Here is an 18544-nt window from a genome sequence, read left to right on the forward strand (position 1 = left end):
AAGGGCCAAAAATGTTGTGAATGGTTCTCTTTAAAAATAAAGCAGACCTATCACCAGAATTTTTACTTTACATAAAAGGGTAGACAACCCTTTTATGTAAGGTAAAAAAATACATTGTTTTTCTTGGGGGGGGTGAAAAAAAACAAAGGGGTTAAGCCCTTTCCCTTTTTGCCATTTTCGCCACCCATGGGAGCACAGAGCATCCTGGGATACATACGTCAGCTAAGATTCTGACTGCTCTTTCTGCGCATGCCCGAGAGCTTTTTCTTTAAAGGGAAAAAAACGCCAATCTCATGCATGCGCAGTGAGATCGGCACAGTTTTTTTTCTCCTATGTTACCTAATCAAACGTGCAGTGCAAGATGCAAAGGCGTAGGCAGAAGAAAAAATAAAGATGGCCCCCGACTCTTCCTCCATGCCAGACGAAGCAGGATTACAGGACGACGCAGGACCCAATCCAGGAAACCTCCGCAGGGATCAGAGGAAGAAAAGGTGAGTTTTTTTTTAGTTTAAAATCAGAGACATAGACACTATGAAATTTCAGTCTTTATTAGTGTCACTTTTTTGGAATCTTCAGGAAGATTCCTCTGTACATTCAATTGCACACAGCTTAACATAACAATAACAATGATATAGTGAATTTTACATAATACAAAGTATAGAAACATGAATGAACTATACCTGTATAAAGATAGGAGAATACACCTCCACAGTCTGTACACTTCCAGGCCAACAACACACAAATTTCATAATATTGTAAATAGCAATCATTAAAGTACATTACTAAATAAAGGATATATGAAACAGCTGAGCATATTGGGTAATTTAATAAACTTCAGAATCCAAATAATACCATTACAGTACTGTATGGTGAACAGATCATAGATTGATGAACAATTCAGAGATTTCAGTGTTTGTGCTTACATAATACCAGTTTCTGTCAGCTACAGCAGCCATCTTGGAGTCCACACATACTGCTTGGCCTATATTATTATTACACAATATCTTTATAGCACCGACATATTACACAGCGCTGTACAAAGTCCATAGTCATGTCACTAACTGTCCCTCAAAGGGGCTCACAATCTAATGACGTAATTATATGTCATTACTGTATATTCACTATAAAGTTCACTGACTTGTAATTTATACTCTGAAAACTGCTATAACCACTTATAGTCACAACATTACAAGTTATAGAAGTTAAACCAATGAAAGAACAAAGTGTTTAGAAGAAAAAAATGAAGTTTGTGTGGGGAGAATTAGATAGGCTTACCTCAGAAAATCACCTCAGGAAAGTTCTGCAGTGGACTGAACCAAATCCTCTGCACAGAGAGGGGCGGGAAAATCCATTATTATGTCACATTTTAGCAGAACTTTCACGGGGATATTTTATCAAATATTACCAAAAATCTTTTTGGTCTATGAAATAACCTAAAACCTGTTTTGGATGTAATAAAAAAAGCTGATACACCTCTATATGATCCCCTCATCATGTAAATATAATAATTAGATATTTCCTGTCAAGATCTATACTGAGACACATCAGCAGAGTTTGGAGCCCCATTCAGTCTCAGTCTCTCTGTAGCTTTTCAATTAAAGAATCTAATTAATTTTTTCCAATAAAGATTTACTGAACAAGGTAAATCATTGTGTTTGTTCAGGGCAGGAGAACACCTAGATTCATATCTTTGGTACACTTTATGTATGAGGATGAATACAGTGTGAAAAATATTATATATTATGAATACAAATAGGACGTAAGACAGAGTTCTCCCCAGGCACTTTTAGCTGGGTGCACCACCCGGCACTTTTCAGCACCCACCCAGCTGTTTTTGGGTGGTTACCAAAGAGTTTGGTCACAATACAGGGGCTGCCACCCACCTAAAATTTCTTCCCACCCGGCTTAAAAAAATTTCTGGGTTGAGCACTGTTGGATAAAAATACATAAGCTAAGAATCAGAGGTTCTTTATGCATATTATTTAATTTTATTAATTTTTTATCTTTGTAAAGGTATCTAGGTGTATGGTATAAGGCTTTGATTTCTGCTTCAAGTTAACAACTGAAAAGATGAAGAGGAGCCATGAAAGTGACACGGCTTCTGGTAAACACATTTTTAATTTTTCCCTAACTTTTTTATTATCATAGGTAAATATGATGATTTTACAATAAATGTAATCAAGAAATAAGCCATTTTTATTTTTTTGATTATTGAAAAGAAATTTAAATTGTTTAATTAATTTTTGTGCCAAAATTATACGTGTAAGTAAAGTTATGCCCATGCAGAGAAAGATGACAGGCACATTAATGCCCCCTTACAACACATACTCACCTTTTCTTTGCTCACCCACCCCTTGATTCATCTGCTGGGACCAGATAATGAAATGTAAATGTAAACGTCAAGTCTTTTCAATCACAGCTTACAAAGAATCAACCAAAAACGGAGGACCAAACACTAACCACCATCACTAGAGGAAAGGAGACTTTGTTGTTTAAGGGATGGGCATTAAACCCAAATTCATGTGTTGCTTTACGTAATTATATAGGCAACATTCAAGCGTATTTTAAAGCCACCCAATTAAAAAAAAAAGCCCAAGGAGAAGAGAGCAAATCTTTACTGTTTTTCTCTATTCAAGATAATATTTACCAAAAAAGTAAAGAACCATGAATGAACCATACCTGTATGAAGATAGGAGAATACAGCTCCGTAGTCTGTACACTTCCAGGCCAACAACACACAAATTTCATAATATTGTAAATAGCAATCATTATAGTACATCACTAAATAAAGGATATATGAAACCGATGAGCATATTGGGTAATTTAATACACTTCAGAATCCAATTAATAACATTACAGTACTGTATGGTGAACAGATCATAGCTTGATGAACAATTCAGAGATTTCAGTGTTTGTACTTACATAATGCCGGTTTCTGTCAGTTCCATAGGCCATCTTGGAGTCCACACATACTGCTTGGCCTATAATATTATTACGCAGTATCTATATAGCACCGACATATTACACAGCACTGTACAAAGTCCATAGTCATGTCACTAACTGTCCCTCAAAGGGGCTCACAATCTAATGTCATAATTATATGTCATTACTGTATATTCACTATAAAGTTCACTGACTTGTAATTTATACTCTGAAAACTGCTATAACCACTTATAGTAACCACATTACCAGTTATAGAAGTTATAACAATGAAAGAACAAAGAGTTTAGAAGATAAAAGTGAAGTTTGTGTGGGGAGAATTAGATAGGCTTACCTCAGAAAATCACCTCAGGAAAGTTCTGCAGTGGACAGAACCAAATCCTCCGCACAAAAAAAAAAAAAGCCCAAGGAGAAGAGAGCAAATCTTTACTGTTTTTCTCTATTCAAGATAATATTTACCAAAAAAATTACATTTTGAATTGAATTGAGGTGAATCAATGTTTATCTATGATTCATTACCATTTATAAACAGACCTTGTTGACTAGATGTTCCTGGTCAACTTGCAACATCTACTAACTTCCAAATGTAAATCAGGTAGTCCCCGACTTAAGGACATCCGACTTAAAAATGACTGCTAGATATGAACAGGGCTTCCCTGCTTGTTCTTGTGCAGGATGAAGGCTTGATGGCGGGGAGGGGGGCGGTTCACATGACTTGCAGAAGAAGTCTTTTTGTAACACACAGCTGAGGTTTGTGGTGATCTTAAAGCGTACCTAAACTCAGAATTTTCACCTTACATAAAAGGCTAGACAACGCTTTTATTTAAAGTAAAAATTCTGTTTGTTTTTTTTTTAAAGTGCAACACTCTTTTTTTATTAAACAAAAAGGGTGCAGCACCGCCTCCCTAGAATGAATGGCACCGCAGAGCCTCCCGGGATACCTACGTCACGTATCCCAGGAGGCTCTTGGGTGCTCCTTCTGCACATGCCCAAGCATCTTGTTGAGGTGACTGTGTGGTTAACCGCCCCTCCCCACCCCTATTCATTCTCAATAGGAAGCCTTCTTATACCGTATTTACATAGCAGGAAGTTGTCCCTCATCTGTACAGTACACCAGACGTGCTGACGAGTGGTGCCTTTCTGCTGTGATAGTGTGTACTGTACAGTGCTGTGCAGAAGAGCTCATCTTCACCCTCCTCATCCTCTTCATCAACTCCATCAAGTTCTACTAACATTGTTTAAGGCTGTACCATATATATGAAAATGTTTAAGCATTTACAGTGCATGCACAGAATGGTAAAAAATAAATAATATGTTGAGACAATCATCTGTCTTAATTGCATTTATTAAAATAATGTACATGTTCCAACTTACATACAAATTCAACTTGAGAACAAACCTACAGTCCCTATCTTATATGTATTACGCGGGCTACCAGTATAGATTTATGTAAAAGACACATTTTCATGATATGGATTTTTTCGGGGATGCTTAAAATTTATTAACAGAAATAGAGAAATTTTTTTGTCAAGCATATTTGGGAAGTGTGATTCTGTATTTCTTTTCTAGTAACCATTAGGAAGTTGTGCCAGTATGAGGATGTATTTGTGAGGATGATACATGAGTATTTTAAAGATGATCTGATCAACATATTGCAAAATGTGAGCACTCATGCGTTCCTGTCCGCACTGGAATCTCGGATTATGTTAGATGGACAAGTAAGATGAAGTTTTTTTTTTAAATTGTTGCATCAAAGAACCTGTAACTAACTGTATCTAACTATTGTTAATATTATTAATATATGAAATAGCAATTGCAATGGTTTCCTGTTTTTAAGCCTAATTTCTAAATTATATCCAGAAAAACCATGAACATATACACTCCACATTCAAAAACATTTTAACATTTACATCTCCAGTTACACTATGCCTTCCTTCCTAAAAATGGAGCTAAAGTTGAAAATTGGCGATCAGGCAGGCGTTAATTGCAGAAAGGGACAAGTGATGTCCTTCCCCCATAACTATTCTTACCTGACTGATTGCCACCCAGCTGCATGAGCAATCCCAGCTTATTGGACGAATATCATCTGACGTGTCTACATGGCCTTAGTTCCGCTTTAATTGCAGAATATGTGATAGGATCATATTTCTTCCCATTTGTAAATAATTCCTGGTGCTCCCCCTAACACTGCATGCTCTATAATGACTTCAAATAATCCCTAAAACAGATTTGTTTAAGACATAGCCAGTTGAATGCATGTCTGCAAAAAAATAAGGAATTTTCAAGCAATTCATTTATGAAGGAATTTTCACAACATCATTGCTAAGTTTTGTGATGTGAATAAAATAAAGTATAGACACTCCACTTCCTCGATTCTCTTGAAGACAAGAGTGACCTTCTTCAACCACCTACAGTCTCCTGGGATATTCACAGTACTCATCTCAGAGGGCTGGAAGTTTATAAGGACCAAGGTACCAATGTGAAAGACCCTTGAGACTACAGGCAGCTAAGGGTACATCACCAAGGGGAATGGGAAACTAGGAGAGCGGAGGAGCTATGCTAAAATATTTAAAGGTCACACAACATGAGGGAGGAAATTACAATGTCACTTTGCCCGATCAGTGATGGGTTGTCTTGTTTCGGCATTCCCACACTCACTACTATGCTTTCAGCGCATGCCCTTACCACTGAGTGAGAATTACTTTAAGCTTGTGATTTTCTACCTCGGCAGAGCCCACACCTAAGTGGCCAATTGCCACGTCTGAAAACAGGCATATGAGGGAGAAAAAAGGTTTACTAAAGTTGAACTCCAGGCGTAAACTGTATAACAAGCTGTATAAAAAAAAAAAAGAAATCATGAAATGTGTTTTGTAAGTACAGTCAGTGAGAGTACCTGAATTTGATTTTGAGTATGCTCAGAAATACAAACTACTGGCATGAAAAAACAGCTCTCAAATGAAGTATGCATTTTACCTCTGTTTTTGGACAATTGCCTGGAGTGAAAATTTAAATGTGTGAGCTACCAATTAAATGTTGGTAAAAATACATTGTTCTCTTTGACACAATACAGTTTAAGCCTGGAACAGATGTCAGTTGTTTGAGTTGCATGGTTATGAATATTGATGTTATGATCCTTTTAAAAATGCAAACTATATTATTATAACTACAAAAATATTTACAATATATCTCTATTTTAGAAATATCTTAAGATCAAAAAGGACCTTGGGAATGCTTCCTTCGTTGAGCATTTATTAGAAGATATTTTAAAACTTGGGAAAGGTGGTGTGATTGGATTCTGGGAATGTCTGAAGATTCCACTGAAAACACATCCTCCTCCTCCTCTCCTATCTGCAGTTTTTGATGAACTCAATCAGCTAGGTAACAGGCCTTAAAAAAACAAAACAAAAAAGGACAAATAGGTATTAGCAATTATTAGAGTGAATGTAGGTATTGCTCCTAAACCCAAACACCACTTGCTGAGTCACATGCTGCAATAAAGCTCATATCCATCCAAAATATTTTGATTCACAGTAGGATAAACTAAAAAACTTTCCCCTTATACTTGTTTTAGCCTTTATATAGTATCTAGGAAACATAATTTTTTTTTGGCCATTGACAAAGTCCTGGAGTGACAGAATACATTAAAAGTAAGGTGGTGACATCATCATGCAAATGGTGCTAGTTGGGGTAAGAAACCTTGTTACCTGGTGGTGGTTGAGTAACTACTGACTTGAGTGTTTTTACTTTACATTTTATTAACAGAATTGCTGCAATGCCAGGTCTATTATACACGGTAACATTGTTTGTTCTGGTTTACTGTAATGCGAGGGTGCAGTGCCTGTCAAGGACAAGTTCACTCAGTCTGCAGACTGGAAATCAGGGTTCTCCCCAGGCACTTTAAGCTGGGCGCACCACCCGGCACTTTTCAGCACCCACCCGGCTGTTTTTGGGTGGTTACCAAAGAGTTTGGTCACAATACAGGGGCTGCCACCCACCTAAAATTTCTTCCCACCCGGCTTGAAACAATTTCTGGGTTGAGCACTGGGAAATCGTGGAGGATCACACAGTATCCTGAAGGAGATAGAAGGAGCCTGAAAGCCTGAAGAGAAGTCTCTGCTTGACTGTACACTGTACAGTTTTTGTACAGTGTATACGTTGGGAGAGCCGGTAGTAATTGCAGGAGGTCTCTAAACAGGTAAGTCAGAAAACGAGGGCTACCTGTATAGATATTTTAAGGTTTACTTATATGATCACACACAATCATTGTAAAATAGTGTTAACTAATGTGCCAGAAGATCTTCTAAATAAGAAATGGATGTGGATATTTTTGGCTGTTCCTACTTTTGTCTTTTCGTAGTTAGCGAACTGCTGTACCTGTCTGCTTTCTTCTTTTTCAGACCACCTAAAAATGAAGGTGGCTAGGAAGCCCTTGGCTAATAAAAATGGTGGGTCATTAAGCCTGGGATGGATTAGGAACCTAAGGCTCAATGGCTCAGGGAGCAAAAAGCTTTGTGCATGTGTATATGGGGTTAGCCGAGGAGGTCTCCCAAAAATTTAGGATATATATATATATATATCTTGTTGTTGTTTTTTTCCTTCTTTTTAAAGGCGATCAACTCGTGGATCAGATTCTGCTTGATAATCATGGACCCACATTACCTCCAGGGGAGCTGAGAGGTAAAACAAATTACAAAGCATAGTTTTAAGAAAAACAATCAATATATCCTTCTAAAAGATTAACAGTCAATACATTTAACCAAACATATTAAAAGTTTCCATCATTTACAAAGACTCCTACATTGTCACTTTGTCTCAAGGCTTATTTTTAATATTCTTAACACCTGATGGTCCTGACAATTGTTCCGGCAGTTCATAATTGTACTGTAATCAGTACAATTACAACATTCCCAGTTGCTGGCAAAGGCTGTAGATCATTAGCAGCATGCCATTAATTTTCCAGCAGTATGGCTTTGTGAAACATGTCAAAGTACTGAAGGACAAAAATGCTCAAGTCATTCTGATGTTAAGATGGAGATAAACTCTTGTGATGGTTTAGCCTTAACAAGTACAGAAGGTTCCTAGTTGGTATTTTAATGTGTTTTGATATTCTGATATAAGGCCTGGTTTATTATTGTTTTCCATGGCTGAAAAGCATACACTTTCATCAGTAAAGCTTGGTGACCCGGTGAAGCTGGAATGAATTTGGTCCAGCGTTGTAAACTTTGAACTTTTTGAGAAATTGAAGAAATCCATTCCAGGTTTGCTGGATCACCCAGCTTCACTGATGAAAGTGTATCCTCTGTAGCCTTGGAGAGCTTTAATAAACTGTGCAGAGAAGCAAAAGTCAGAGTTAAGCTTTAAGCTTATTGGTTCGGAAAAACATCAATATGAATACAATTAAGCTTAAAAAAATGGAAAATACCGTTTACATTAAACTATTACTGTTTTCTTTATTCAGAGTAATAAAAGTGTTTTCAATTCACTTCTAGAAATTCAGGCAAATCACAAACAGTATCTTCTGGAGAAAACGCAATCCCTGGTGGAGCCTAAACCTCCAGGATCTTCTCTGGGACCACAAACATTCAACATTAATGAACGTTACGTTAACCTGATTGTTGTCTCCACCAACCAGTTCAGAAAGCGTTCTCAAAATGAGCTAATGGAGACTGGGGCAAAACATGAGGAATGCTTGAAGGAGACAGAAACTAAACTGGAGTATATCTCCCTCAACAGGATATTTCGCTGGAGTCAAAGGTCACAATGCATTCCACATGTGGTTATAGTAAGTGGAGTACCTGGAATAGGAAAGACTACAATGATGCAGAAGTTTGTCAATGACTGGGCAAATGGAAAACTTTATCAAAGGTTTGCTTTTGTCTTTCCATTCAAATTCAGGGAACTTAATAAAATGGCCGAGGTCAGTTTGGAGAAGTTGATTCTTCATCAATACCCACATTTGGAGGAACAGCTTAGCAATATTTTAGAACATCCAGAGTGGCTTTTATTTATCTTTGATGGCTTGGATGAAAGTATTCACCAAATGGATTTCAAATCCAATAGATTGTGCAGTTGTACAAAAGACCAAAAACATTTTGGAGCGATCGTAGTCAGCTTGGTGAAGCAGCGCCTTCTTCCGGGTTGCTCTATAATGATAACCAGCCGCCCAACCAAACTGGTATCGATGGACGTTTCTTCCATCCAGAGAATAACTGAGATTATGGGATTTCTTCATTCAGACCGAAAGATTTATTTTTCAAATGTATTTGCAGATGAGGAATTGTCAAAAAAGGCCTTTAAATATGTGCAGGAGAACCCCATGCTGTACACTTTCTGCTATATCCCATCCTACTGCTGGATTGTTTGTACAGTGCTGTCGTTGTGCTTTAGAGCTGAACCAACAAATAATGATAGGCTGATGAAATCATTGCCCAAAACAGTGACACAACTCTTTGCCATTTATGTTTCCAATATTTTGACCAATCACAGCTCAAAACAAAATGACTTTCCATCCATCAGGAACCTTCTGACCTCTTTCGGATGGATGGCAGAATTCGGAGTCATGAACCACATGATTGTTTTTGACGAGCGTCACCTAAGATCCTTCAATGTGGGAAATAATGACCACCATTTTTCATGTTTCATGTTAGAATCTGGTCAGCATCCACATGTGGATTATACCTTCTTACATCTCACTATTCAGGAATTTTTGGCTGCATTAGTTCATTTTATTCACTATGATTCAGGAAAATTGCAAGAATCACTTGATAAGGCTAAATCTTTCGAAGATGGACGTGCTGAAATGTTTCTCCGTTTCCTCTGTGGTCTGTCAGACAGTACAACTAGATCGATTTTGAAGCCTCATCTGTATTATCTATCCATTGAAGCCTCAAACAATGTTATCAACTGGCTTCAGAAAAAAATTGCAGAAGAACAAAGAGACAAGAAAGAACTCCTCAATTCATTCTACTGTCTCTACGAGAGCAGGAATAAAGCTTTGGCATTACAATGCATTGGATCCATCAATGATGCCGTTTTCTCTTTTGTCCACCTTAACCCCCTTGATTGCTCTGTGTTGTCATTCATTCTTGAAACCCGTGGGGAGACTGAAGAATTAAATCTAGGTTCTTGTAATATTCAGGATGACGGATTGAAAAATCTTGTCCCAGCTCTCCACACTATTAAGAATCTGAGGTACAATAAAAAATGAACCAGTGAAATATCCTAATGTTCTCCTAAAAATGAATAAATACCTAAATTGTTAATTGACTTAAAACTGTTCCTTATGTTTCTTTGGGCAGGAAACTCAAAAATACCATTCAATTTTTCCCCATGATTACTTTCCACAAAATGCAAGGAAGAAATTCTAGAAAAAAATGTGTACAGTAAAAATGTATTCAAATCTTTTTTTACAAGATATATTCCATTCAAATTTTGAAAAATATTCTATATTGTAAATTATTTTGACAAAAATCCAAAAACCAGTAAAAAATAAAAAATAGAAAAAGACAGTATTAAAAAAATGGGTTTGTAAACATGCTCTTAATGGCATGTTCTCTAGAAAGTAGTCCAAATGAAATGAAGTAAATGCAGATAAAGGTTCATTAAACAACCAAGTTTTTCTATTTTGTCAACATATTTTCAGTGATTTTGGATCCATATAGTTACCAAAGAATTTGTTGACAGCTTCCTAAAATGAAAGTAAAGTTGCTTTTTCCTTCTCATCCATTTTTTCATTATTTTGCAAATGTTAGGACTGACAAATTTTTCAACTTTTCCTCTGACAATCCTGGGAATGTTGTATTTGAAACAGTTGCCTTGATACAGCTATTACAAACTGACTTTAAACAAACTTTCGAGTTGTATTCCTCGATGTTACAAGAGAAAAAATAGCAGTCATCGATGTGATTGCAAGGGAAGACTGCAGGCACTCCAAAACAAAAATAATTATATATATAGATAGATAGATGTAAAAATATTCACTTTGGTTAGTCACGAATTTGGATATCCAAGAAGGTTCTAGTGGATATAATCCAGTTTAAATGTTCCCAGACTGATATTAACAGATTATAGGCAAGAAGAAATAGGGACAGACAGGCTTTTAAGGGGCAAAAATTTTATATATGTGTTTATTTAGTGAACAATTTCATTATGACCCTGACTTCAACAAAGACCAACTAATCTATTCAAATAACATATCGTAACTTTGTATTCACAAAATTATGTTATTTTATTAGATTAGTTGGTCTCTGTTAGAATCAGGGCCATAATGAACTCATTCACTAAATAAACACATATGTAAAATATTTGCCCCTTAAAAGCCTGTTTGTCCCATATTTCTTCTTGCCTATAATCATTTTGGTTATAAAAGTTCCAAATTTTTTTTTTTTTTAAATACAGTATGGACTGTCAGAAAATATTTACAAATAGTCAAGTTGAATATGGTGATTTGTGGGAAAACCATACGTGTTGGGAAAAATGGATGTCATTCTGGGTTTAGCACCCTAAAAAACATGAGGAACAGTGAAAACATTGAACAAAAAATTTCCATAGCAGGCCTGTGATATTATTGTGGTTTATTTGTTCTTGCTATACAATTTGGAGGATTGTTAGAAACATTGACCAGGTTATTCTTAAAGTAGAAGTTCAACTTTTGAGGTTGAATCAAAAAAGTTTAGTGAACCAGTAAAAATGTACTTTTTACAGCATTTTTATCATTTGTAAGTAAATTACAAAGCCATAAAAAATGGTATTGTCATCAAAATTGCTGGAAAAGATTGAGGAGGTTGTTAACATGTCCTAAAAAAAAAAAAAAGCATGCGCGTTCTTTTTCCATTAATCAATGGTACAATGTAAAGAACTGTTAGGATTCCCCTTCTGGCAGGTAATGCGGGATCACCCAGGACACCTGGTCTTCACCAGAGGACCCCGCAAGGGGATAGTAATCCTATTACTATGTGCTGCTAAGTGTCGCCAGGTTGTGGCGACACTTAGCAGACTTTTCACACTCACCTGCCATCATTCTTTTTTGAGTGCCGCCATCTTCTTCCTTCTTCTCTTACTTGTTTTGATCTTGGACCATCTTGATTGGCTAGGTCTGGATGCCGCAACTACTTCTGAGGCATGCAAGAGTTTATTAGGTCCCTGCAGCAGAAGGGGAAGCTGAGTATCACTAATTCCTATACTGAAAAATATATTATTCATATTCCAATGACACTATTTTTCTGTTTGTTCTATTTATGAAAGTGACAATCGGCTAAAAATAATGTCCACTTTTCCAGCAGGATCACAACTTTTTGCACACTTTTACATTTTTATTTATTAGCGTCTGCAATGAAAGCTTAAGGGCACTTTTAAAAATAGTGCTAAGGCTGAAAATGCAATAGATTATTTATGGTATGGTTACAGCTTTCCTACTCCCCTGAACAACTTCCTACTTTAACTTTTTTTTTTTCTTTTACAGTCTGTACAGTAATAACCTGACAAGCATTTCTTGCACCCACCTGGCACAGGGAATCCAAAACAACCAGACTATGAAGAAACTTGAGTTATCTCGGAACAATCTGGAAGGTCCTAATTTTGCTCAGTTGATGACAGCTGTGCAAACGAGCCAGATAAAGGAACTACAGTAAGTATAATGGAAATGACTACAATCCCCACCTTTTTTCATATCCTAAATATTTTAGGCATGGTCCTCCTTGCCTAACTTAATCCATGAGAAGATGTCCCTACCGCAGTCTTCATACACACTCCGGATTTTTGTTGCTCAAAATAAATGTTGATGATTGTTTTGGGTGGAAATTTAGTGATCCAGATGACTAAATACCTGAAAAAATCGATAATTATTTTCTAACGGCCAGGACACAGCAGGGCGCAGTGGACTAGCCTTCCCACTGCATAGAGAGCTTTTTTAAAAAGGAATATAACATAGACAGTTATATGCTGTAAAACTTTCCTGCATGTCTTGTTTTTCTACAGTTTGAGAAATAACAACCTGACAGACCATTCCTGTGTTCACCTGGCAAGTGGCATAAGACATAATCAGACACTGAGGAAACTTCACTTGTTCGGTAACAATTTGGAGGGTCCACATTTTGGTGACCTGATGGCAGCTTTGCGAACAAGCCAAATAGAGGAGTTATAGTGAGTATACCAAGACACAACCATGTTCTGAGGGAATGTATACACTAAAAATAAACATAAATCATATTGATTAATATTTGAATCATATAATTAAAAACAATAACAATAATATTAAACAACGTGATATTTAAGGGAACTGGGATCAATGCAGCATACAGTAAACATCCATACAGTCCCATAGAGTGACTTTTGTTTAAACACAAAAATATCCCATTTCTAGCAAACAAAAAAATACAATTTTGCTTTCCTTTTAGCATAATATTAACAGAACAAGCTTCCAGACAGCAAACTAAACCCACTCACAATGTGTTCTCCAAACGGGGGCATCTCTTGGTTGCTGTACTACCCTGGGTTTGTTTCCTAGTACTCTTCAACCTTTCTAAGGGAGCAGGAAGCCGAAAACGGGGGAAATATATTGCCCATTCCTGCATTCCAGCAAGGTGCATTCATGCAAGATGGGCTGTGTAGGAATATCTATATTTTCTCAATGGACAATAAGGAACAGAGGGCCCAATCTGGTGCAACTGGGTCATATTTGCAGAAACCTTGCCACCACAGTGAATAGTAAGTAAAGGCTATGAACTTGTGGTTTCATAAATGACTACAAAGGAATAGTTCCAAAAACAAATAGTACAATGTTGATGTAGATTAAAGCATGGTGTGTGTGTGCCTGTGATCCATTAGTGATTTCTAACCATGATGTTACCCTAGTCAGTAGAGAAGTCACAGCTGGCCAACCAAGAATGTCATTTGACAGGACAAGAGCGATAAGTAGGTGAACAAACTTTTACACTGATGTTCTATCCATTGTAGTAACTACTGATATGTAGTTATTTATTGTAAGGATGTAATGTAATCATACATCTAGAATTTGAGGATGAGAGAATCCTATAGATTTAAGCCACATTTCTGTATTTTAATGAAATGCATGAAACTGGAGGACACATTTAAGGTAGTTTTAGTGGCTTTTAAATAATATGCAGTGGCCAAGAGCTGAGGGTTATGGAAGCTCATCTCAACTGGACTTGTTTGTGTGACAAGTATCAACTCCACATTAGCCTGCATATTTTATTTTTATTTTATTAACTTTTAAACAGAGAAAACATGTATAAAAATCGGTACTAACAGTAGCCAAGTATAAACATAATAAAGGTATACAGAAAATAGTCCTAAAAATCACCTAAAAAATTGGTATGGCAACAACTAGTATTTATAAAGCACAACAAAGTGCTTCACAAATGTGCTCTGCACTCCACCAGATTCAGGATATACATGAAAAAAGCTGGGAGGGCCCTGTAAAGACATGGCCATCTCACCTCCAATGACAGAACTTTCGTTACTCCACCAATCAAAAAGAATTTTGTGGGCCACAAACTATTGTCTCATATTTACCAGGATGGGCCTATTCAATTATAAATGACACCCTTTAAAATTATATTAAACTGCTCTAAGTACTTACAAAAAATGTAGTAGTTTTGCAGCAAACTTAAATTTACTGGTGATCTTAGGAGGGGGACTTAAAAAGTGTGGCAGTTATATTGTTTTCCTCTACACATCAGGCAAAAATGCCAACCCACTCAACACTACTGACACCAACTCCAGCTTCCGTGGTCTACTTGTAGACAAGTACGTAAAAATGATAAACGATTCAATTGATTTTTTGTTTTTCTACAGTTTGCAACATAATGAATTGACAGACAGTTCCTGTATCGACCTAGCATCTGGAATAAAAAATAACCAGACCCTGAGGAAACTTGACCTTTCTCAAAACAAGCTAGCCGGGCCGAATTTCTCAGAACTCGTGGCAGCTCTGGAAACAAGCACAATAGAGCATTTGCTGTGAGTAATGGACTAAACTAATCTTTATGTATTACGCAGTGCATGTTGCAAATTTCATCATTACAGCTCATGAGGCAGAGGCTAAAGAGGGGAATTTTTATGTTACGTCATCAAGTAGTGTCACAATACCTGTTGGTTCCCACAGCGGTTCCTGCTAAACCGCCATGCGGCATCCTGCGCCTTTCTGCCCTGTCAAGCAGCTGGATGCAGCACTCGCCCTCTCTGGCTTGTCTCTGGCTGACACACAAGCAGCACTTCCTGGCCCAACATGTCTGTGGGTGGTCTTTGCTCACACAACACTGCCTAGGGAGGAGGAGCTTCTTAAAAGGGCAGGGGCATTTTTAGCCATAGCTGCAATGGTGGCTGGTGCTGTGACTTAATCCTGACCATGTTTACCTGCCACCTGCCCTGACCTGTTCCCGGAATCATCACCGCCCTTGTCTGCCGCCTACCCTGACCTGTGCCTGGACTCTAATTTCATTTGTCTTCTGTCTGCCCTGATGCTTGGCCCTGGACTGCATTTGCCTGCCGTTTGTCTCCACACCGAGACCGCTCCAGCCTTCCTCCTTGGGTAGGCAGGGTCGCAACCTGGTGACATTCAGCAGCTAAGAACTCGCTAGCCTTTAGGCTATTGGCCCATCACCCCTGGTGAGGACCAAAAGTTGCTCCTCAGGTGATCCTGTGCTACCTGCCTATGGAGATTCTGAAATGCAGCCTGGGTACACAATGAAAAACTGATTACACTGACTTTTATTATCCAAACATAGGTTTCTGCTGTGACTTTTTTTTTTTTACTAAGTCAACAGAAGATTTTTGTCAGTTTTAATTGATACCTAGTTTTAGGGTGAACTGGAATCAGGAACCACAGACACACTGGAGCCTGGAGAGAAGAGACTGGAATTTGTGCAGGCTACAGTACGTCTTGTTGTCTGCCACTTCCTTATTTGCGGAGATTAGGTGACTGGGCAGAGACCATGTGACAGGTAGGAACCAATACTATACACCAGAGTGAGTGCTAAAGCCAAGGAACCAGTGTTCTTATTACTTTTACCAGCAAATGGGGAGTATCCACAGAAGGTTCTGGAGGTTTTCATGGAATCACATGACATGACCAGGAAGGACCGGAAAGCATAGGAACTCATAGACAGAGCTGTTGACTAGAGAGGGATTGAAAGATAAGAAGAGCTAAAGAGGACATAGATCATCTAGTCATGTGAAGCATCCGTAACACCTGATACCTTAGGGTACTGTGGCTTGATTTCTGACCACAGCCTCGGCAGGCTATTCAGAAATAAACCACTGGATCTCTGCAGCTTTCAAGTGTCTACCTAGGCTGCATTAGAATACACTCATCAACTTGGAAAGTGGGTTGAATGAGTTTAATTTTGCTTAAAAAATAAATCACCACGAGTGTTATATTTTATAGCTTACTGTTTCTTAACTATAAAAAATAATCTATTGAGAAGTATTTTTGTTTTTATCTTTTCACAGCATGTATGAAATAGGGCTGACAGATGAACATGCACCTTTATTGGTGGCACTGAGTAACAACAGGAACCTTACATACCTGGATCTGGGTCATAACAGTTTTTCAGATCATGCTTCAGGACACATCCATGATCTCATACATAAAACACCCACCCTGAAAGAGATCAGGTATGTATGTATGGATAGCTGGGTGATATAGGACAAAGCTATTAGGTAATTATATAGATGCTTCTATCCTGCCTAATGTTTTATTATTCTTTTATTCATCCTAGATGCATGCAATATATGTTCTATTCATCAGGGTCTCACTGAAAGTATGTAGGAAAGTCTTATGGGGGAAAGGGGGGCTAGGATTGATAGTGTGCACAAAACTTTTAGATTCTACTGACAACACAAATGTAATAGCCATTGTAAGGCCTTGATCCAGAACCAATTCTCACGCCAGTTCCCCAATGAAATTCTGCACTCTGCACATTTACATTCACACTCCATTCAGCCTCAGAAGGCTAGTTGCGCCATTACAGCACACAGTTGCTCCCAGGACTTTGGTGCTCAAGGGATGGCATCTTGGGGAAAACTGATAGGCAAACCAGGAGCCAGCAGATAGTAGAGGAAAGTGCGGAATACAGAGCCAATTTTTGGAGGGAAACCAATTACCCTCACCACACATTTTGGGATGTGAGAAGAAACCCATGTAAACATGGGGAGAACATGTTAACTCCATACAGATAGCATCCTGGCAGAGATTCAAACCCGAACCCTAGTACTGTAAAGACAATGCTAGCCACTAAGCCACTGTGAAATGTTACTAATCTTTTACTTGCTCTTTTCTAGTCTCTTCTCTTACCGCATGTCTGATTCAGTAAAAAAAGAACTGGAAATGTTGAAAAAGGACCGCCCTGAACTGAAGGTTAACATAAAATAGAGATCAGGTATGTATGTATGGATAGCTGGGTGATATAGGACAAAGCTATTAGGTAATTATATAGATGCTTCTATCCTGCCTAATGTTTTATTACTCTTTTATTCATCCTAGATGCATGCAATACATATTCTATTCATCAGGGTCTCACTGAAAGTATGTAGGAAAGTCTTATGGGGGAAAGGGGGCTAGAATTGATAGTGTGCACAAAAAATTTTAGATCCTACTGACAACACGATTGTAATAGCCATGGAAAGGCCTTGATCCAGAACCAATTCTCACCCCAGTTCCCCAGTGAAATTCTGCACTTTCCACATTTACATTCACACTCCATTCAGCCTCACAAGGCTAGTTGTGCTGTTACAGTACACAGTTGCTCCCAGGACTTTGGTGCTCAAGGTATGGCATCTTGGGAAAAACTGACAGGCGAACCAGGAGCCAGGAGATAGTAGAGGAAAGTGCAGCACGGGTAAGTCCAGAATACAGAGCCAGAGGTCATACAAAGGTAATCAGTCTGCCAAACAAGGTATCCAAGGGTAGACATAAAGCAGAGTCAAAGGTCGGTCCAGGCAGCATTTAATCTCAGGGTCAGGGAACACACAAATTCACCAACAGTAAATCCAACAGATAAATGTACCAGCAGCAGGTCAGCTAAACTAACCATACAACAAAACACTGGTGACTGGGCGCAGGTAGGCTATAATGTCATGGGGGCCAATGCAGAATTAAGACCATGAAACTAATCTGCTCATTGGTTGCAGCACAAACTCTAGATTCCCATTCAGCTGCATACAGCCTTAGTGGAAGGGAAAGCTGGGGATTCTGGACAGACAACTGATTCCTAGAACCCCAGATTAGAGATGTACACAGCCTTGGTATCAGAACTTTGACATGGCTTCTCAACCTGAAGTCGAGTGTTGTGTCTGGTATTCCCAATTGGAAAAAATAAAGTGAGATGGACATGTATGTGTGCCTAAATCTCATTAACTGTCCCTCAAGGTGGTCCACAATATAATGTCCCTTACATATTCATATTTCATTAGCACAGTCTAAGGCCAATTTTTGGAGGGAAACCAATTACCCTAACTGCACATTTTGGCATGTGAGGGGAAACCCATGTAAACATGGGGAGAACATGTTAACTCCATACAGATAGCATCCTGGCAGAGATTCAAACCCGAACCCTAGTACTGCAAAGACAATGCTAGCCACTAA

General features: G+C 38.1%; 1 protein-coding gene across 1 annotated transcript in view; it reads left to right on the forward strand.

Moving 5' to 3' along the window:
- LOC140322310 (NACHT, LRR and PYD domains-containing protein 3-like) overlaps positions 1–17332 on the forward strand; it is a 32599-nt gene extending 15267 nt beyond the window's left edge. The window contains exons 4-13 of the mRNA XM_072398889.1: positions 2014–2104; positions 4510–4658; positions 6138–6318; positions 7549–7617; positions 8430–10131; positions 12401–12565; positions 12916–13080; positions 14755–14919; positions 16411–16575; positions 17242–17332. Of these exons, the coding sequence (XP_072254990.1) occupies positions 2071–2104; positions 4510–4658; positions 6138–6318; positions 7549–7617; positions 8430–10131; positions 12401–12565; positions 12916–13080; positions 14755–14919; positions 16411–16575; positions 17242–17332 (2886 nt within the window). The 5' untranslated portion in view covers positions 2014–2070. The remainder of the gene's footprint in view (positions 1–2013; positions 2105–4509; positions 4659–6137; positions 6319–7548; positions 7618–8429; positions 10132–12400; positions 12566–12915; positions 13081–14754; positions 14920–16410; positions 16576–17241) is intronic.
- The last annotated feature ends 1212 nt before the right edge of the window (positions 17333–18544 follow it).

This window comes from Pyxicephalus adspersus, chromosome 2 (genome assembly GCF_032062135.1).
Source record: "Pyxicephalus adspersus chromosome 2, UCB_Pads_2.0, whole genome shotgun sequence".
In the NCBI taxonomy this organism is placed as follows: Eukaryota; Metazoa; Chordata; class Amphibia; order Anura; family Pyxicephalidae; genus Pyxicephalus; species Pyxicephalus adspersus.